The sequence below is a fragment of the Acanthopagrus latus genome, chromosome 24, assembly GCF_904848185.1.
Source record: "Acanthopagrus latus isolate v.2019 chromosome 24, fAcaLat1.1, whole genome shotgun sequence".
Taxonomy (NCBI): Eukaryota; Metazoa; Chordata; class Actinopteri; order Spariformes; family Sparidae; genus Acanthopagrus; species Acanthopagrus latus.
The window spans coordinates 10,624,837-10,646,599 of NC_051062.1; the positions used below are offsets into that span (position 1 = coordinate 10,624,837).

A 21,763-nucleotide genomic window follows, 5' to 3' on the forward strand; every position below is an offset into this window, starting at 1 on the left:
ATGGGTACGAATGGGGTCAAGTCAGCCTCCTTTTGTCAACACACTCCATCAACAATCAGCTGGATTGACTATCACTGTGATCTCCCTCACTCTCCCCTTCACGCCCTTCTGCCTCCATTAGGACCCTGGCACCCTGATAGGGCACAATGGTGGCTATGAGGACAAGCTCTGGTAGGGGTGGGGGGTCTGTGCGTGGTGGATTGACCTGGGTTCATCACCTTGCTCGAGGCCATGGGCGGAGGGTCAGTCAACTTATAGGGCCCTGGAAGCAGCCCCAGCCCTTAGTGTGCCCGTAATCTGCCATCTTGGTCCTCAACTCCCAGACTGCACCTCCTTTCTCCTGATAAGGAGCTTCCCCACATCTTAACCGGTAAGCAGATTGACCTTGGACCTCAAGAAGTGCTTTGTAAAACAATTTGAGTGAGAATGACTGATCACGACAATCAAACGAGATTTATTTTTAAGTTTTTCGCCTAATGGAAGTTTACAAATACTGTCGATTTGTTCAGTTTTTCATTTAGATGGCTTATTAAGGCCCTTTAAGTCATTAATACCGCTCCATCAAACAACGTTTGACGGATTAAATGTCATTTCTCAAAGGACAGATTGAATTTAGCAGTTACAAGGATTAGACTTTACTCAATTATACAAGAACGTTATATAAACTTTTTTTTTTTTTTTTCCTGGTGCCACCAGTCTTGGTTTTTGGTTTTTGAAGGTGAGCCAATAGTGTCGTTGGAATATAAAGCAGATTTCCTCTGACGTGGCGCTCTATTTTACCCCGACACACTCTTCCTTTTATGATTCAATGTGGAGCAAATTTAATGCTCTATTTGTAGTTTCTCCCATGGGCCATTTTACAGTCGGGTGGGTAGGTAAAGGCATGGTTACCATTTTGTGTAGGTACAAAAATCACTGAGAGCCTCATTACCGGTTTGATGTAACACTAAGACTGGATTTTGTGTGGAGAGCATCTGTGCAAGATGAAAACAATCGACAATAAGGAGAAACACATTCCTCATTGTCTGCGTTGCCCCTAATCCAGACAGCACAACCCCACTGTTTGCTCTCCCCTGGCAGCTCCCTTAGACGTTCTGCTGCTGCCGTCAAACCCTAATAATGTCAGATTAAGCTCTGCACATCAACTGTCCATCTGACATGAGGGCTGGATTTGTGCTGGATTGGAAAATCTGGATGGGATGCCTCCAAAGCTCTGTAATTCTGCACATACACACTGACGGACCGACACACACACACACACACACACACATACACAAGCACAGAAGCAGATTAAAAAGCAGTGAGGCTGGAGAGGATATGCATGTCATGGTGGTGTGTTTGTGCACTGTTGGGGTTGTGTGCACGTATAAGTGTGTGTGTGTGTTTGTGCGTTTGGTTTGACCTCTACTTCTTATAGGTGTTTGGTTGCGTCAAGCCCAAAAAGTTCCCCAACTGTCCTGAGCGTTTTACATCTAAGACGAGCATTATTTGATCAAGAAGATGGGTTATTTTTGTGCGATCAACAACAACAAGGACGGTAGCTTGGTGGATTTCGGGGGTGCTCAACCCTCCCCTGGGATAGCTGAGCCTCCCTGAGGGCTACGATTCTGATTCAGACCACCTCATCCTCAGACATGCCCCCACGATGCCCGCTTGCCTCACTGGGCATGCCCCCCTTTTGTTGCAGCTGAGCGAAGGGAGGGAAGCGGTTGACAGGGTGGTGGGTGATGGTCACCCAGATTATGCCTCATCATACGGCCTATTTACACTTGACACCAAACAGTACAGCAAACAGGGTATCGCACCGCAGCAACAAAAACCGTGCTCACTGAGGATGCCAGTCGGCTTCGTTTCATCATATAATTTCGAGAACGGTCACGTGTTTCTCTGGTCGCTCACGTGACCCTGTGGTACGGACCAATCAGGTGGCAGAGTTCGCTCTGGGCAGAGCGAAAGGAAGAAAAAAAAATCATTTCCCCCTTTGCGATTTTTAATCTTGCAACGCCGAAAGTGGTTGTCATCTACGGTATCCTGCGCTACATAAAGGTAAACTCTCTTTTTTATGGAATAATTTGGTGAATCTTTGATGTGCTTTCACATTTTCTCCCTGAATTCTAGTAATCAAATGCATAATTCATTTTTTTATTTAAGAAAAAAAATGAACATGGTTTCTGGACTTCCTAAAGCATGAAACTGTTGAAAACTTGCATCAAATACGGGTCCACGCAGAGTTGGGTAACACTATTCAATAATTAATTAACTTGAGGACTTATCCACAGTCTAGAATGATCACTATTCTGATGATGAGCTCAGACACTTATTGACTCGTTATCTAATCTGGTCACTGGAAGTCGACTGAGTTAACATTTTCGGAAGTTATATTCTGCATGCTGAGTGGAAATATTTGGGTTTTCCCAAGAGAATTGTCAATTTCATGGTCAGTCGATTTTGCTCACGGCGGTCTTCTGATTATCATTGTTTGGGTGTTCATTGTCTTGGCTGAGATTCAAGCATGAGCGGCTGTAATGTTTAAGGGACAACCCCAAAATTAGAAAATGAAACTGAAGATGAATGATAACTGAAGGAACTGCTGTTGATCTTCTGCTAACTACGAAGCTGGGCTGACCATTTTCACTGTAGGATTGATACCGCAAGTGGAATAGATACAAGATCGTTATTCCAATTATCGTCACACTGATATTAGCGCTGCTAATGGCTTTATAAACCAGAAATGTCATTGGTCATTACCTCAAATCTAAGCACCATTTGAGTTGAAATATGCCGATGAATAACTCCTTTGTGTAAAAAGCTCATCGTTTGGCAGTGAAAGTCTGGCGGTATGTGATGAAACCAAAAATAGAGCAGTCGGGGTTTGTAAGGAATGACGAGAATGAGGCGATAAAGGGGGAAACCAACGAAAAGCGGACGTGCTTTTGACCTGTTCTGCATGACTGCACGGCGAATCCTCGGCGTATGGAAGCCATGACTTTGTGACAAGCGGTGATCTCACATTACAAATTGTGGCAAATCTAAAATGGCCGACTTAACGCTCAGCTCTTAGCACCGCATTCGCAGCACAACATGGTGTGCCTGCATTGCAAAGTCTCACTGGACCCCCCCCCTACATACACACACACACACACACACACACACACACACCCCTACACTCGCACTATTTTAAGCCGACACGTAGTACTCTGAGGTACTTTTAAAGCTACTTGGTCATAGTTGGTCTTCTTTGCCCTTTGCGTTCTCTGATTTGACTGGTCGCGGTGAGGATGTGGTGGCCGGAGTTTTGATTGTGATTTAGGCTGAGCTATCAGGATGCTGGGCTGCTGATGTGGGCTGACAGCTCTTGAGAGCACTGTCATAGTGGCGTATAGGAAGGCCGATGGGGTAGACGCCCCCCTCCATCGCTCCGCCGCACCGCACCACATACAACAAAAGCCTGCGCCAGACGAGACAAGAGCTGCTCATATACCAGGGCGAAATCCTCAGGACTCCTCTCGATTTCTTCTACTCGATCTGCCCACAGTTACTATTCCTGACAGGGGCGAGCAATTATTTGCGATTCTTTTTTCCTTCCTGTATGCACTCCCTTGACACAAACTTTGTCCCGGAGAGGTCGCTTAACTGAATTTCACGAGTTGAAAGAGGCCTGCAAGTGAGAAGTTCGTCCATGTGGAACGGAGATGCTTTGAACGGATCCCGTGAAAACATATGGATCAACGAGGTCACCCTCTGTGCTCCCCCTCTGCTCGCCCTATATGCACGCTAATTTCCCTTTTGTTCGCCCGTAATTGGAGCACAAACACGTACGTGAGGAAGTCTCTCTGGCCGTGGGTCTGACACATTGGCTACATTACAAATAAACCTTTTTCTTACGGTTGAGTTGATTGGCTGAGCACATCTGCAGTCCAATTTTTGCAAGCCGCCTGTTCCTGTACCAAGTCATTGTCTAATACTTGCATGAGGATTTACATGAGGCTCCATATGGTTTGGCTGCACTCCAATGACAATATGTAAAATAATCTGATGCTTTCATGGGTAGGAAACATTGCAAAACATACTGAGATTGAGATTTAAAAGGCTCAAAGACGTTTAGAAATGGATTCTGCATCAATTTTTACCTTTTTAATCTCTTTAAAAGTCAGTTATTTGATATTTGCACACAGTTTGCCCTGTAAGTGACCTTAACCTTAGCTGCTTTTAACCAAAACGTGTCCTTGTCAACTTTCTGAGTCTCTGCCCTTCACTGAAAAACAGCCAGTTTATTTTTATTTCACTGATCTTCCAAAGACAAGGCTCAAATTTACACTCTTAAAAGACTAAGAATGCAGTCATTTAACTTTGCAGTAAAAGGTCAAAGAGCTCAGACTCTGACGTCTCCTTTAACAACATGTGAACAGTGCAGAGAGACTTAGTTTGGGATTCATTAGGACTATTTTTGAGGGCAAGTCCGATCACTGTTCGAGTGTTTGTCGAAATGCAAAAACATCAAACTACTTCCAACAAGCAGATTGATGCAACAAATTCAACATTTTGTAAGTTTGCTTCACTTTGCAAAAGACAAAAAAGAATTTATGGTTCAATACTGTCGTAAATGAAGAGTTTTGCTGCTCAGCTGCAGATGCGTTTGGTGAATCCTCGGCCTCGCAGCTCGTACAGTCATGAGAGGTTTTATATCAAAACGTCATAATGACATATCTGTAGATATGTGGATTAGGATGGAACAGATGACAGGAGCTTTGGCCTAGATTAGACCGCCGGCCGTCCATTTAATGATTTTCTTTACAGGATTTCAGATGTCTCTCTCTTTCTCTCTCTCTGTCTGTCAGCCGCTTTATTGACAGTGTGACTCTGTGCTGCTTGTGCAACAACATAATGATATAAAACACATTTTTAAATGAGTAAAATCAGATATCAGGCCGTGCTCTCATGTTTTGTTTTCTTTTTTTTTATAGTCAGAAGTAGATCTGATCTGATCTGATGTAATCACTGAATGTTGTTTATCCCGATAGTTCTGCGATTTCATGGCCTAAGTTTACCTGGACGAGGATCTAATGGAATCACAAGTAAAATACCCAAACTTTCATGTCTTGCGTGGCACTAAATGTATTTAAAAATGTCTGTAAATGTGAATTTATTGATAAAAAGTACAATTAGAGGTTGGATTCAGAGGTTGACTCATGTTTTCTTCTTGAAATACAAATTTCAACAGTGTCTGAATGAATTAATCAACATTTCGTGCACATGTATGAGGTGCTGGATTAGTTTTCTTCATCTAAATTCTGTAATAATGGATTAAAACTGACTGAATCAAGTAGAATGAAAGCAGGAAATGTCATGAAGTAGCCCGTATTTGATGTTTCAGTCCACACTCCCAAAAGGTTTTATACCTAGTTTGAGCACTAAACATATTTCAAAATGTCCCTAAATGAGAATGTTAACAGGCTGGATTCACAAAGGTAGTAGAGAGACGATGACACCAAAGAGTGACTTTGGCCATCAATTAACTCTAAAAATACAAAAAAAATTACGGCTTTTAAACATTTTGTACCAGAAAATTCTACAAAAATGGGATTAAAACTTATATTTTTACGTTTCTAACTCCCAAAACTGCAACAACCGATGAAGGAAAAGTGTCTTAAAGCTTTTATTTTACTCATACTTAATTTTGAGTGTTTTCACACTGCAGTTCAAAGGGTTGGAAACATGCTGATGGTCACTTTGCTGTGCAGGGCCGAGAAAGATGAGCCTCCATATCTGTCTCCCTGCCTCCTACATGTAATCCAGATTTATTGGTTTGAAGTGTTCATTAACGATCAATATCCCTTCAGAGCTTTTCTCTCCTACAAAGGCAGCTTCACAAGCCGAGTATCTGCCCCTTAACTTTGCTTTTTCATCCATCTCTGAGTGTTTTTGCATCCTTTACACCCCAGTGGCTCCACATAACAGCAGCATCCCCTCATTGTTAGGATACATAAAGAGAGATACAGGAAAAAAAAGAGGGACCTTAGATTCAAGTTCTTCAAGAGCAATGCTCAAGTCTTTTCTGTGGCGAGCACTGAGTAGATGCAGGGAGAGATGGGAGGCGAAGAGGAGGAGGAGGAGGAGGAAGAGGAGGAGGGGGGTAGCCATTTTGTGCAGTGCGTTGTCCAGCCGAGCGTAAAGCGTGATTAATTCAATAGCCGCCATAGAGGAGGAGGCTAGCAGCGCTGCAACACCGAGCATGACCCACTTTCCCCGTCAGATGTCATGAAAAATTCCCTGCCATCCCCTCGCTGTGCTTCTCATTTCCCCCCTCCAACTTCCTGCCTGATTAACAAAGACACAGGGGAGGAAAATGACTAAATCGATTCATGCACGGGGCGGGAGTTCACTCATCGAACCCGGTGAGAATGTGAGAGTTCAGTTGGAGGTTTGGTCGCTTTGAAACGCAGCTTTTGGGAGGGAAGAAGTACCAGACCTTAAAATAAAAAAAGAAGTGGCTGCTAGCTGGAAGGGTTCTCGCCCGTCGGGGCAAATGATTCACGGGGCCTTGACCTAATTCTATTATGCTACAGGACGTATGAGCAAAATACAGTCGGGGAGGACGACTGTTCAGCTCTTAACGCTGACCTCGTTCATCTCTGGGGTCCAACAGACTCCATTCTGTTGACCTAAATCTACAGTTTTAGTGGTCGCAGGGAATGGTATTTTTATTGTTTTTTATTGTGAAAGAGTGGAGACAGGAAGTCAATGTTTTGAAGCAAAATCTTGAAATAAAAGTCTCAAACTCTCCTCGGTGCAATCTCTAATCAACGTTAGCTCGAATCCCGTCGTCAATCTTGTAGGTTTTTTTTTCTCTGCCCCTGGAGAGGACCTGCACCGCTGGCTTGGGTCTTAAACCCGGATTAAGGCTTTTTATGTAATCTGGTCTCCTCTGGGAGATTGGAGAGACAGCTGGCAGCAGAATCCCTGTCCTTATCTCTCGAACCTCCCCTGGCCTCCAACCAACACATCCGTCGGCTCGCGGCTCCGCATGCAGCGTAGATTAGAGGAGGTCTGGAGCCGCTGGATGATCCCGCGGTCGGACTCATGCAGAAAAATGTTGTTTTTAACATATCGGCAGGTCTGAATCTGAAAACTACAAACAACACAACAACTGGAGCTCGAACAATTAGTTCATCAAATTGAATGTAAAGTTTGACTTGTTTAATAAAGTATGAAGCTGCCAGGAACCCAGATCACAGGAAAAAATAGACAGACGGCACCAATAAAAATGTGAAAATCGCTGAAGTGTTGTTGTTTAACTAATACAGCAGAAAAAATTAAGAAATCAAACTCAAACACACTTTATGTCCACACAAAGTAAAACTTCCTGTATGCCAGATGGAAAATATTAATAATTTAAAGTACAAAAAACATTTTGTACATGATAGAGGAGCAACGTTATGTTACTCTAAATGTGAGTATTTATCGCTCCATAGAAAAAATACCAAATCTTTGTGTTCTCGGCCTCTTAAACATGAATTTTTGGTGGCTTCAGTCGTAATGAACAGAATATGTTTGAGTCAAAGACTGTAATCAAACTAAAGAACACATTTAAAGACGTCATTTTGGGCTCAGGGAAATCATGATCAGAGTTTTTTCTTTCCATCAATAATCCTTAAAATCCTTGAACCAACTGCATATGTTCTCACAATAAGACGATTTAGAATTTCTTTATGGTTAAACTACTTATCAGCTTTCAGTCTGTGCTGATGCTAACGCTACGTTGCTTTTATCGTAAGCTTCTATACGGTCAACTTGCATCTGCCCTGGAGGTTTGTTAATGTTTCAGTCCATCTACTTTACCGACCAATCAATAATAATCGATGAACAATCTCCAATGTGAGGATTTGCTGCTTTTCTTTGTTTTGTGTTAAAATAATCTGAACATATTCAGGTTTAGGACTCTTTGTCAGACAGAATGAGATACTGGAGGACGTCACTATGTACACTTCTTATAGATAAAACAACTACATGAGAGTAAAGACAAAACTTTATTCTTTCTCTGCAGGAGTTGCAGCACAAACTGAATGATATCCATAAAAATACAAAAGTCAAAGTGTATTTAACTCGATAAATTCATCCTTTTCCTGGATGTTTACAAGTTCACCAGCGTTTTCCTATCATGTCATCATCCAGCAGCAGGGATTTTATTAGTCTGTTCAACATGCACACGTGCTCCAGAGACTCAAGTTGTTAAATTATCCTCCCTTTGTGTCGGCGGTGAAGCCTCGACACCGTGACACCGAGGTCGACCGGTTCAAGAGACAATCCGTCGCCCTGATAACCTGACACACGGCGTCTGCACCTTTTGCTCCAACACTCCAATTATTTCATGGATTTCCTTTCTTTCCTCATTTCCTTCCATAACTGCTTTTATCCATCGGCTAATTAGCGATACACGAGGGAGGAAGAGTCCGTCTGCACATAGCAACAATGCCTCTGATTGGCAGACTGTGACTTTATCTGTCTCCTCAGTCAAGGTCAGCTGCTGCAGGAGCTGCTCTCTGCACATATTGTCTTTTTTTCGACAACTGCAATGTCAGAAAAAAAAAGAGAAGATTTGACTCATATTAATGCTGCGGATGTTTCCTATTGAATGTTTTATCATTTGTATAAAGCTCAGACTGTAGCTGCAGCATTAGACTTGAAGGTTTATCGTGATTTTTGTGTGGAAAATGGAGAAAAAAGATCATAAATATTTTTTTTTCTTATATTTCAATGGCAAAAAACAGGAAAAATCGCATCATAATTCTTTTAAATCAACATTTTCTAACTCCAGACGATTAATTTACTGGTATAAATTCATCTAAATTATTCATCTTTTATTTAATAGGTTATTTTTTCATCATTTCAGATGATACGTTTATCATCTGCAATTGTCGTTTCCAACTGCCTTCCCTCTCTCTCTCTAAATGCAGTTCTAATACAAGATGTCCATTTATTCACATTTTGTAATGATTATTTACATTTAGTTGGTTCTTCATTAACTAAAGCTGGGTGATACTTTAATCTAAAGTTTTAGATGCTCCTTCTGAGATTACAGTTCACCCAGCCCTCACACTGCGGTGCACATCCACCGTCAGGACGGCGGCGCCCTCTCGTGGTCGCTCTCCTAACTGAAGTCTTGACTCATTACATCACTTGTCGGCCAGAATTAGACGCGTTCCAGCTGAAATGGGCTCGATAAAAATAAATATGGCTCTCGACGTTCGATGGCTCATCTCCTGACTGAAGAGACATATGCTGACCTACATTTCAGTGGCTTTTATTGCCAACTGTTGTGTACAGCAGCAGGATTCTTTTTTGTGTGTGACCATGATTGTTGGAGCAGCTTCACATCCCATTCGATCTTCTTTTGATTTTTTTTTTTCCTCCCCCAGGGGCCAAATCCAGATGCTGGGAACCAATTAGCCCCCTTTTCTTGTTGTTTCTCCACATTTACTGTACTAAAATACAACCAGGCCCCAGGTTTACTCTGTGGTCGTAGCTGAGGATGAGGAAACACAATATCAGCATGTCAACAGTGTCGGCCAATTAAAAAAAACAAAATATCAGTATCACCCTGAAATGATGAAATGAGGTGATGTGAACCCTTTTTTGTCCAGTGAACATTTTTGACAAATATAGTGTGGTGGGCCTTCACAATAAGAGTCGTCATTATAAGACATACTTTATGTATTTGTGCATGTTTTCCAGTCATCTTAAAAGAAATATTTAAAAAAAAACCTATACAAATATTTCTTCATAATCAAAAGTGTTTTACTATCTTTTATTTATTCATTTATTTACTTATTTTACTCCCATGATAGACTTCTCCCTCGTGGTAACCCATCTGCTTCTGACTGGTCACACAACCAAACAGATGTTGTTGCAACTTTACGTCTCTCAGGCTCAGTTTTATTTTGTAACAATGCCGTGTTTACATTCTGGTTTAGATTTAGGCACAAAACCCATGTAGTTGGTTACTTATCCTGCTGTCATACCAACAGACAATGAAACAGCTTCTTTACTCTTATAAAATATGTTTTTTCTTCAATCCTGATGATGTAAAATGACTTTATAAACTCTTTTAACCTTTAAAAAGATCATGTTTTGGCTTTTATATGGAAAATGTCACGACCTTCAGTGGTTTCACTCTCACAAATGTTGAAACCCAGTCTTGAACAGTGGTCTCTGGCCCGGCAGCCTTCTTGCCACCAATTTCTATGTAGAAATATTACCGGATATGTATGAAATGTACAAATTTGAACATATTCTGTAGTCTGCTGAATTGAAAAATGATAAAACTGGGCCTGGCTGCTGAAGACATACACATTTTAGAAAGTTAAGAAGGCAGAAATTGCTTTAAATGCAACATACAAAATTGCTGTAGCGTTATTTTCACTTTTTAGAGCAGCTAACAACATTAGCTTTAGCATAGCTAGCTAGCACCAGACTGCTAAAAGAAGCATTTGTCCACTGAAACAATGGTTCTGGTATTTGGTGGTTTCTGGTTTTCATAAGGAAAAGGACAATTTAAATCCAACAAATAGCAAATAAATGATTTTGAGTCGTAGTTTTTAATTTCAGCCGATTTGTTTCATGAAGTTTTACCGCCATCTTGTGGACCGGTGGATTAGACTGACTGTGCACAGTTTAAAGAATCAATTTTACCCAGACATATGAGATTTGAAAAGGTTGTTTTCACTGTGTAAGAGTTGTGTCCTGTTTTTTGCCTCCTGGTAGCAGAGCATCAAGATTAAACCACCTGAATAAAGCATTAAAATGAACCAAAGCGCCTCAACCTCACATCTACAGCCCCGACATTCAGCCCAGTCCCTGATCTCATCAGGTGTGTCTTTATCTCTTTTGTGTGGCAGGTGACCGGTTGGCTGACTCCACCATCACACTCGCGTTGGCCCTTGAACTCCTCTCTAACGTGACCACGCCCCTTCCTCCACATCCAATCCCGACATGGAGCCCATCAAGGTCCAATCAGAAGGTGGACTGAATGTGACCCTCACCATCAGGCTGCTGATGCACGGCAAGGTACCAAAAACAACACTGAATTCAATTTCCTGTTCTGAAACCTTGCCTTTATTTCCAATTAGCTGTCAGGAGAAAATGGGCCCCTGTGGCACAAAATGCACTTAACGCTGTTTGTTTGTGTCTCTGCAGGAGGTCGGGAGCATCATAGGAAAGGTATTTATCGCAAACACAACAACCAGACCTTGAAAAGCTGTGGGGAATAAAACACAAAGCATCTCAATAACGTTTCTTCTCTTTGCTTTCAGAAAGGAGAAACTGTGAAGAAAATGCGGGAAGACGTAAGTAAAGAAAAAAACCTCTACGCAAATTCTATATCATCTCCAACACTCCTCGTGTGTTTTTAATCTCATGATCATTCGATGTTTGTGTCCGACAGAGCGGCGCCCGTATCAACATCTCAGAGGGGAACTGCCCCGAGCGGATAGTCACCATCACCGGGCCGACAGATGCCATTTTTAAGGCCTTTGCCATGATCGCCTACAAGTTTGAAGAGGTAGAACGTCCATTACGCAAACGCTGCAAAGGTTTTACTGTGATGCACAAGTAGAGGAAGAACAGGGGCGATACTGATACCGTTGATTATCAAAGGCGCCATATTTTGTACAATACATTTTTAAATGTGGAGGCATGAAAGAAAACGCCTCAGTAAATGTGCTTTGGTCTCTGTCCTGACTCGTTTGCGACTTGAATACAAAGCAGGCTTGGCGCTGTTATGTAGGACAGAAATGTGCTGATCTAACCTTGCAGCACCCTTTGAAAGTGGGCCAGTACTGTGTTTTGATTTGGGTGCCAGACCACGAAGCCACAGCGTCTCCACAACACTACAGATAAATCTGTGCTCGGGGAGATATTTCATTTGCAAGGGTAACTGATAACAATCGATCTAAGATGTAACATTTCAGCATTAAAATGATGATTGATGATGATTTTGTTGAGTTGTTGACCCAAACCCAGAGACAACCTGCCTTCATCTGATCAAACCTGCTCTTTCCTCCCCTCAGGATATAATCAACTCTATGAGCAACAGTCCAGCCACCAGTAAACCCCCAGTAACCCTGAGGCTCGTCGTCCCAGCCAGCCAGTGTGGCTCCCTCATCGGCAAAGGAGGCTCCAAAATCAAAGAAATGAGAGAGGTAGGGTACGAAGACCTGTGTGAAGTCTTCCTCTATACCACTGATCTCTTTATGAATCAAGATAGCACCAGATTTTAGAGGAAATGCTCAAGTTTTGGAAGGATTTGAACAGTCAAAAGTTCATTATTATTACCATTATTGCTTTCTAAATTCCATAATTATGGTCTAAGCAGTTTCTTTATGTGTTTTTCTTACCTTCAGTCCACAGGAGCTCAGGTCCAGGTCGCAGGTGACATGCTCCCCAACTCCACCGAGCGAGCAGTGACGATCTCAGGGGCCCCCGAAGCCATCATCCAGTGTGTCAAACAGATATGTGTGGTGATGCTTGAGGTACAAAGAGGGAAGGGAGGGGAAACATGAAGATATGACGGAAATGCATTTAAACTGAAGATATGTTGTTATTGATACTGAAGCTAAAGAAGTTTGTTTTACATTTATATTCCTAATATTTCATTTTTTATATTCGTAACTTGATTTGACTAACCAAATGCATAAAATGTGCTTAAAACATGAGTTTATGGCAACTTTCATTGTTTAACATTAAGAATTACAGACAGTGAACCACTGCTGAATGTTAGTTTGTTCAGTGTAGTTGAAACAAATATGATCTTACACACCAAACCATGACGTTTGAGTACCGTTACACCCCTACAGCCAGGAGTTTAAACTGGTGTATAAAATGTCGTTTAACATGGTCAATGTCTGTGTCATGAAATTGCTAATTTCATAACCGATGCATCTTTTTGTTTTGTGTCTTTTCGATGGGTTGTTGTGCTAATCTGGAGAGCTACCTCTCGTTATACTGCTGCAAACACATTTGTCACATTTGTCAGCTTGACTAATTTAGCAGAAACTAGCGATTCTGGCTTGTAGGTCCCTCAGCTGAACCCTCAACACACACATCTGAATGCTTTGGGTCAAAGGGCTACACACTTTGTCTCTCTCTCTTTTCTTGCATTAATATTAATAATTAATTATCTGCACAGCCAGTTCTCCATTGGGCCTTCATGATGGCACCAGCCATGGATACTAGGACATATGTGACATGACTGTAAGTCTCTAGAATCTGGACTTGAACAGATATTTAACAACACAGTGTGTAGAGTCATCATTATCCAGTTGAAAGTGATGTTCCAGGTAAATCTAAGTTTAGTTGAGCACTGAACCACGATTTTTGGACATTTCCTGTCAGCATGAACACACAGTGAAGAGCACTTTTTTGTGTGAGTGTCACAGGTTGTCTTCCCTAAGGCACTGTCCCTCTCGGTCTCACTTTGTGCAACTTCTTTTTCTTTCTTTTCTCTCTTGCTGTTTCTGTCTCTGCTCTAACACTCTCTCCACATCTCACCCTTCTTCTTCTTTCCCCCCACTCTCTCCTCCTCCCCCTTCCTTTGCTCTCCTCAGTCCCCACCGAAAGGTGCCACCATCCCCTACCGCCCCAAGCCTGCCTCCACCCCTGTCATTTTTTCAGGTGGCCAGGTAAGAGCAGACCCACTGGGGGCGTCCACAGCCAACCTCAGCCTCTTACTGCAGCACCAGCCACTGCCTGTTAGTGTCGCACCAGGTTTTACTCACTTTTCCCCCCTTCCCCACTCACTCCCTCACCCCCGACTAGCATGAAACCACCACTGCTGTTTACTGTGCCCTCACTGTCATCTATCACCTGCAGCCACCCGAAGCAGAACTGGGATAAATTCATTGTTAGCAGAGAGTTTGGATCATAGGTGCCAAGTTTTTTTTTGGGAAATTGTCCAACTTACCTTTTAATTGATGAGATCAGAGACATCTGAAACGTCCGTTTGCTCCTCTTTGCCAGTCCTGAAGGGACAGAGTGATAAAAACATGACTTTGCTTAAAAAAAATTATCGAAGACACTTAAGTCTTATTACAGAAAAAGCACCTGAAACACACCTCTTAAGGCTAAACTGCTAACTGACCTACCTGGAGAGAAACAACCTGGATTTTAGGAACAGAGCTGGGCTAAAATGTCTGTTAGATTGTAAAAGCAGACAAAGCATCATGTCAAGTTGTTCAAAACAGAGCAAGTCAGGAGAGCAACAGGTGAGCAGAGCAGGAGAGACTGTGGAGGCTCATAGGAAGCAGGTATGTTGACAGTCAGCTGATCCAGGTGAGCTGAGAGGGAAGGAAAACTCAGTAGGGGCAACTAGTGGACTGGATGAGAATGACTGAGGGTAAACAACACAAAACTGCAATACTCAACACTCTGATATTTGACTTTACTGTGGCTACATATTATTATTTTCATCTTCAAGCTGCTTATTGGAACAAAACTGAAGAGTTTTCTATCATGTACAAGAAAAAAATACTGCCTGGATATTGTCTTACAGTACGATTTACAAGTTGATCCTGTTTCAGAGTTTAATAAATATGCTTAATCTCTTATCTTATCAGCTTCACTTAGGATTCCCACCATGCATTACCCAGATTTTACCAGATTTTGATATAAAATGCATTTTAAATCACCTCAAATATGTTCAAAGACCCCAAATATTCAGTCTACTTTCACATACAACAAATAAAATGAGAAAATCCTGATCAATTTTTGACATTTTGGTTGAGAAATAACTTGATAATCAATCAATCAAATATAAAAATGGCCACAGATTAATTTGTGTGTTAATCAGAGGAGTGATTGTTGTCTTAATCTCTGTATTTGACCTCCATTAGCATACTTCATGTTAAATAAAACAAATTGAATCTGGTATCCAAATGAAAAGTAAATATGCTACATCTCTGCTCCTTCATGTCCAGTTCTGCCCTTAAATATTAATTTCAGAAGCTTTAAAATTGGAAAAATACACCTTAAATGTGTCTAAAAGGCAAAAATATTCAGTTTACAATCACATATGACACTGAAAAATCAGTAAACAGCAACAAAATTTTGGCATTTTGGTTGATAAATGATTAAATAATTAACCAGTAATCTAAATATGTATCTGCCTCATCAGTTTATAAAGAATAAAGTTTTCATCGATTAACCAGAAAGCTGACAGTTGAAAAATAAACAGTCTTTTTAGCAACAAAATAACTAAATCTCTGTTTTATTATTTTTTCCTGACCTGACCTCGTGCGGACACTTGACATGTTACTCTGTCTGGTTACAGAGCCGCCCTGGCTGCTGTCTGGGCTGATGAAATGAGATTTAGCTCAGTTCTGACCTCCGTGGCCCGTTTAAAGCACACATCCAATAGGTCAAGTCACGTTACTCCTCTCAGGGCCGCTCCTCTGGTTTTTCTCCACACCCTCTCCTTCACCTCCCCACTGTCTGAACTGTCCCTTATTGATTTAGTTCAACTGGATCTGATTGATGAGTAGTTGGAGAACACGACAGGGAGTCTGTAGTGCATGACTGTCTTGTAATATTGCCACAAATATAGCTCAGAAGATAAAACATATGAATCTATAGAGTGCGTAGGTTGGTAGACGTGTCATTATTCTAAGTTAAATCTCGAGTGAGCAGCTTCACTTTGTCAAAAATGTCACTGTTATATCATGTTTGATTTTGTGGGCTTGTTCCAGTGACGTGATAACAATAAGCTCTTCTTCTCATGTTCGCAGGCTTATACCATTCAAGGACAGTACGCCATCCCTCATCCAGATGTGAGTGCTAACCCCTGGAGGCAGTCCGCACTGCACTCCCTGCCGCTCTGTCTCGCTGCTTCCAAAACTTTCTCTCTCTGAGTCGCAGGCTCTTCACTCTCTTTCCACCCATATTAATATTAACTGCTAATATTAATACAGTTTGTTTTCTGATATGTAATTCCTATATCTTCTAACTTTTCTGACTCTTGCCTCCCTGCCCTTTGTTTGGCATCCAACCTCATGGGGCTTGGCCTGAAGATGGTGCCAGAAATTGGCTGGAAATATAAAGTTTTTAGGGTGGTTTCCTTCTTTTTCTTAGAAGCTGGGGGGTTCATTTAACTTCAATATGATAAATTAATAAAATAAACTTGAGACCTGGAACTTGCTTGATAGGTACTCGATTGCAGTCGACATTGTGTTACTTTGAAACACTTACTTTCTCAGCAAAAAGTAAGTTCTGAGCTGGGAATGTTCTTGAAAACTCATCTTTATTGGCGCGTTCTCAGGGGTTCTGAGGCTTAAATGTCATTTGCCAGAATGTATTTAATTTACAATGTTGTTGGAAAATAACAGCCAGAGGATGAACAAGACATTTCTTGAATTAAAAAAGTCTGTGTTTGCAATATTGCATTAATTCTAACAAACAAAGAAACCATCGCCTACGCTGACATTTTGCTTTCACTACATTATTCAATTTAACATCATGCTAATGTTGCCTTGTTCCTTTTGAGGAATGGTTTTCTATTCCAAAATATCCTCATACCTGAATGGCTGAAGAGGTCAATTGTCAGTGATTCACAAAACAACATATATCGATGTTCCTAAAACAGTGTGATCACTGAAGTGTACCAGAAAGAGTCCAAGGGTTTAGGCAAGAAAACTACTTGGTTAGGTTTAGGAAAATGTTGTGCTTTGTTTTATGAAACTTACTTATGTTTTGCACGTGACTTAATTATGTTAGAAAGTTAAAATAACTCTCAGTTGACTTTTGTTATTCACACTAGACACAAACAGCAGCCTTTCTTTCGATCTTTATATGTTTTTGCCAGACATCCTTCTTTGCTACTGTAATAATAACTACAGACACTAGAGGTTTCTATCTAACAAGAAATGTGAATATAGGCTGTTATTAACATCTTTCAGGTTGAAAATTCAGTGACTTCCACAGTTCTGGTAAGTTCTGGCCTGAAATTTGACAATAACATGAATCCAGAAAAACAAATTGTTGAAAATATTATATTATATTGTGATTATATTGTTGAATTTCGGAAATTAACCCTAAATCTACAGCCAGACCTGTCTTTTGTTTGACACAACTTTCATTTGAGGAAAACTTAACCATCATCATGTAAATTAAAGAAATAATCTTTTAGTTTAAAAAGTTCTTTGCCGTTCTTTGCCCTGCCTACAAAGCTCAGAGATGTCGCCTGGCAACTCAAAGGTCTGAACCCAAGCTAAAGAAAAAACTCTAAACCATGAATATGATGTGCGTTGGTGAGAAAAGAAGCTAATTTGGCCCTATAGGTGTAAATCAAAGTATAAAAATCCCAAGGCAAGTTAAAGGCCACATATCTCAGGCCAAGTCCTCTATGAGCTTTCTCTTCTTCTCTCTCTCTCGGTCTTTGTCCTTCACCTGTCTGTGTTGTTGTCCTCAGATCCTCTCTCTACTCTTGTAGCGTTTCGGACAGACCTGTGTGTGTGTGTGTGTGTGTGAGTGAGTGTGAGTGTGTTTTTTAACGATGACCTCATAGCTCTGCTGTCCTCCTCCTCCCCCCCTCAGCAGTTGAGCAAGCTCCACCAGTTGGCTATGCAGCAAACCCCCTTTACCCCCCTCGGACAGACCACCCCTGCCTTCCCCGGTACGTACCCACCTACACGATGACCCTCTTGACCAAAGCTCCTTCTCTCGTTTTTACCTGTAGAGACAAACACATTCTCTTCCTCCTTTTTTTCTCTTTCTCTTCTTTTTCCTGTCTCTGTCCTTTCTCTTTTTCTTCTTCTCGTCGTTCTCCTCCTAATGGTCTCTGTGGTGCACTGCCATTGACATGGCCTGCTGGTGGTCTGCTCTTGTTGATGTTGAGGTTTCTTTTGTTCTTTGGTTTTCCCTTAGTTTCCTGTTTCAAAATGATACCTCAGATTGTTTTTTGGTCAGCGTATTACAGTTATAGAGTGTCTGTAGGCTCTGTTAAGCGCTGAGCCAGACTTTCCATTGACACAGAATGAAAAAAACTCCACGACTACAGTTCATCAATTCTGCTCCCTCAATGTGCCAAACTCTATTTTATGTCCTCTTCCTTCCTTCCCTCCTCTCTCTCTCTCTCTCTCTGTCTGCTTCCTGTGTTCAGCAGCAGGTCTGGATGCCAGTAACCAGGCCAGTACTCATGAACTCACCATTCCCAATGATGTGAGTACATCTGTCACCATGCGCAAGATGTCTTGGCAGAGATTCATTCTTATTCAGAATGGAAGATTTGCCATTCAAAAACTGATGGGGCGTCCATTATTTTTATTCAAAGATAACATTGTGGAGGCTTTGCAAAGATACTCCCACAGTTATTCAGCAGATTTCCTCATTCGTGGCCACTTTCTCCTAATTTCTCACCGCCACTGCCAATATTCTGTATCTTAGAAGAGAAACACTACACTTTTAAGAAAATCCATAAAGGTGAATGTGACATTGTCATCCTATTAGAGTCATCAATCTTTAATTGATTAAAGTTTCCAAAACAGCTGCATGAAACAGAAAACAAAGCTTGACACTGGTCAAGAGCGACTGTGGATGTACCACAATGTCAAAATCTCTGCTTTGTTGTCTTTTAACTTGACTTCTTGTTAAAGTGACTGACGATACAATCTGACAACTGTTTGGCTGCTGCTATGAGATTCGTTGGATCAAAGCAAGAAGTGTTAACGTTATAGCTGAAGTTATGACTGGCCTGTACTCACATGCATCATCATAGCTTGATCTAGGTCTAGTGCAGCCTCAGGTACAAATGTGTTCTGGCCATCCTAAGTCCCGCCCCCATTTTCTTCCCAGCTAATAGGCTGCATAATCGGACGCCAGGGAACCAAAATCAACGAGATCCGTCAGATGTCTGGGGCGCAGATCAAAATTGCTAACGCCATGGAAGGGTCATCGGAGCGCCAGATCACCATCACAGGGACCCCCGCCAACATCAGCCTGGCCCAGTACCTCATCAATGCAAGGTCAGAACTCAACGGCTGTTAATGTCTTAATTTTACAGAGAAATCTGGCATTGATGTTTCTGTCTTGAAAGAGCAAAGCTGATATTGCAGCTTAGCTTCCTATGAACTTCCTTCAGGTTCAGAGACGTGGCGGCCATGTGGAACGACCCATCTTCCATGACCACATCCTGAGATCCCTGACTGGCTCCTCCGTTTGGCCCTTTCCAATGACTGACTACCGCAGACAACCCTGATGAAGCCCTTCGGACTCTGGCTCTGGCTCTCCGAAAAAAAAACAAACCCTGACCACCTTCCCGCCCTGGTTCAAAAAGTTGTTTATACATCAGGGAGGGTTGGGAGCTCATTTTTATTTCAGAGAGCCAGATTAAATATTTAAAAAAAGTCAAAAAAGAAATTCTCTGTTGATTAGGTTTTTTAGAGAACTGTTGAAGCATGTTGAATGTTTATTAGGAACAACTTGTGTTAATCTTTCTTTCTTCTTTTTCTCTCTATCTTGCTTTCACTCTCTCTCTGTCAGTGCTGCGTCATAGAACATCATTTAAAGAATAAAATAACGTACTAGTAAAAGATTGAACATTTTTGTAGAACGTAGATATTTGCATATAACAGCTGCTCAGTGATGCTATCGGCAGAGTGTGTGGTGGGATGTAGCCAAATTATCAAATTTTGATAATATATTTTGAAAAGTAAAAAAAATTGGACTGTTCTGCTTTTGTCCTAATTTGCATCTTTGTCTACTTACAAATCCAATCTCTACCCATGACTCTTTGCTGCATCACATGACCCTTTTAAGCCAATGGTATCACTCCTAGAGCCTCCCTTCTCATGTTAATTTCCTATACTTACATTATTGCTTATATTGCATGTGTTCAGTGTTGTATTGTTGTGTATTTGAGTATACCTGTTCAGTGTACGTGTTCCTTCAAACGTTATTATTATATCTTTGCGCTCCTGTTCTTTTTCCGCAAACTTTTTCAGCATTTTTGGCCATTCACGTCTAGTCCTACTCCTTGCCCAAATGAGAAACTTTCCGACATAGCCTCCTTCTATCAACACCGATTATTAGTATATAGATGCATGAATGGGAAATTAGTGAAAAATCAGTGGCTAAAACACTAACTGAAAATTTTAAATGATTGTTTACTAACTTATTATTCTACTGTATTTGTTTTGTACAAAGACTTTTGTGACTTAGCACATCAGTCGACTACGCGGCGCTCATGCAATAGACTATTCAACACTTTACTCTGGACTGCCTCTGATGTGGGAGGAATTAGTTGGACTTAAAAGCCAAGTGTTGCGTCCAAACCTCTCGGCTTCTTTCCCTTGTCTCGGGAATTTGATGCTAGGCTGCTAGAAAATAAATTTGGGGGTTTTTTTAGTGGAACTTTTGAGGGAGTGAAAACAAGGGAAGGAAGCCGACTCTTCACGGCAAAGAGGCCTAAACGTTTGGACGAAGCCAAATGGTACTTTTTGGGCCAAGGAATGTTCAGGGGTTCATTGGGGGGAACCCACGGGGCCTGGGCGGACGTGACCACTCAGTCTCTTTTTCAAGATTGTTCATCTTGTCATGTTCTTTTTGTTGTCATACGGTTGATTTGACGCATTAGGTTTGAATGTCTTTTTATTGTCACGACTCTGTCAGCAACTTAATTGTTTTTATTTAAAAAAAAAAAAAAAAGGACAGGTTGGATGACAATTCCTGCTTCACTGGTTTTAAGTGAAACCAGCATGTAATTATTTATGGTGTATTGATGCACATATGACTTTTTCTTTGTTGATCATGACACTTAAGCTAAGTTAGTTTTGTTGTATTGTATTTAATTTGAGAGGGAGGTGTGGATGATATTTGGTATGATTCAGTATTTTAACCATCCCTCACATATTCTGCTCATAAAGATGCTCTAAATACTATTGGACAGCTTGAGTCATCTCATTTTCCGAGCTTCAGCTGAGCTCATAAAAGTTCTGACACATACAAACAGCTGTTGAATGTTATTGTCAAATCACGTTATCTACTGTCCACCACAGCAACATTCTGCTTTTTCATACATACCATGACTTTTGTTAGCCTCTGCTGAGCTTAGAGGGAAAGTTTGACATCTTGGGATATTCAGTTAGGAAGTATTAACTTGTCAAGAGTTAGACATCTTATGAGTTCCCAGTCGACAATTTCAACAGGGTACGCTTTTGGTCAAAGTACCACTAGCGACTGCTAATAATGGCTTACCTGGACAGAACTAGTTTTCCAACTTTTGTACCGGGGTTCAACCTGGCGACTACATGATTACCAGCTCCGACTCTGCACCATAACTCTTGGCAAGAAAACACATAAGCCTGACACTTCCCAAAACATCAGACTCTTCCTTTAACTTCAAGCGCTTTGATGACATAAATGTGATTATGTAAATGGACCAAATGCTGTATCACTATACTGAACCATGCATAGTCAATGATTATTCTGCAATAATTCTTACATTTTGATGTGAACTCGAGTCGTAGTGCTAGCATTGAAATTATGAATTTGTGTTTCTTTTTATTTTTTTGAGTTGTCATAGCTTGTACTTCAATGGGAATGTTTGTCAAATGAACTGAAATTGCGTTTTTTTGGCAAACTTGCTTTTTTTTTTTTTTTTTTTTTAGAACAGTTAGCTGATACCTAAGAGGGCATTAAAGAACATTAAAGAACATCCTCAAGGGTATTTTAACTGTTGTCATTGCATGTGTACCATTGAGATGCTTAAAAAAAAAAATAA

The 21,763-nt window shown here is 41.1% G+C and overlaps 2 protein-coding genes across 6 annotated transcripts in view; one reads left to right on the top strand and one right to left on the bottom strand.

Annotated features, from left to right (window-relative positions):
• Nucleotides 1-12,516, bottom strand: part of LOC119015339 (fibronectin type III domain-containing protein 4-like) — a 52,172-nt gene extending 39,656 nt beyond the window's left edge. Inside the window, exon 1 of the mRNA XM_037091163.1 lies at nucleotides 12,393-12,516. The gene's annotated coding sequence lies outside the window, so the exon portion shown is untranslated. The remainder of the gene's footprint in view (nucleotides 1-12,392) is intronic.
• On the top strand, nucleotides 10,990-19,239 carry LOC119015338 (poly(rC)-binding protein 3-like). 5 transcript variants are annotated; one of them, XM_037091156.1, is made up of 12 exons: nucleotides 10,990-11,064; nucleotides 11,194-11,217; nucleotides 11,310-11,342; nucleotides 11,441-11,557; nucleotides 12,066-12,197; nucleotides 12,399-12,527; nucleotides 13,602-13,745; nucleotides 15,777-15,818; nucleotides 17,581-17,659; nucleotides 18,146-18,204; nucleotides 18,838-19,007; nucleotides 19,124-19,239. In XM_037091156.1, exons 1-12 carry the CDS (start codon nucleotides 10,990-10,992, stop codon nucleotides 19,176-19,178), a joined length of 1,059 nt encoding a protein of 352 aa, XP_036947051.1. In that variant the 3' UTR covers nucleotides 19,179-19,239. The 5 variants fall into 5 exon arrangements, with proteins under 5 accessions (XP_036947051.1, XP_036947052.1, XP_036947053.1 ...); XM_037091157.1 differs by having other exon boundaries at nucleotides 18,152-18,204; XM_037091158.1 differs by having other exon boundaries at nucleotides 17,584-17,659; nucleotides 18,152-18,204.
• Nucleotides 19,240-21,763: the final 2,524 nt, after the last annotated feature.

Bases quoted from the DNA above. Each gene is read 5' to 3' on its own strand.
- LOC119015338 (XM_037091156.1), top strand. From the start codon at position 10,990: ATGGAGCCCATCAAGGTCCAATCAGAAGGTGGACTGAATGTGACCCTC. The intron at 13,746-15,776 runs GTTAGTGTCGCA...TCATGTTCGCAG, and splicing joins TGCAGCACCAGCCACTGCCT to GCTTATACCATTCAAGGACA. The intron at 17,660-18,145 runs GTACGTACCCAC...TCCTGTGTTCAG, and splicing joins GACCACCCCTGCCTTCCCCG to CAGCAGGTCTGGATGCCAGT.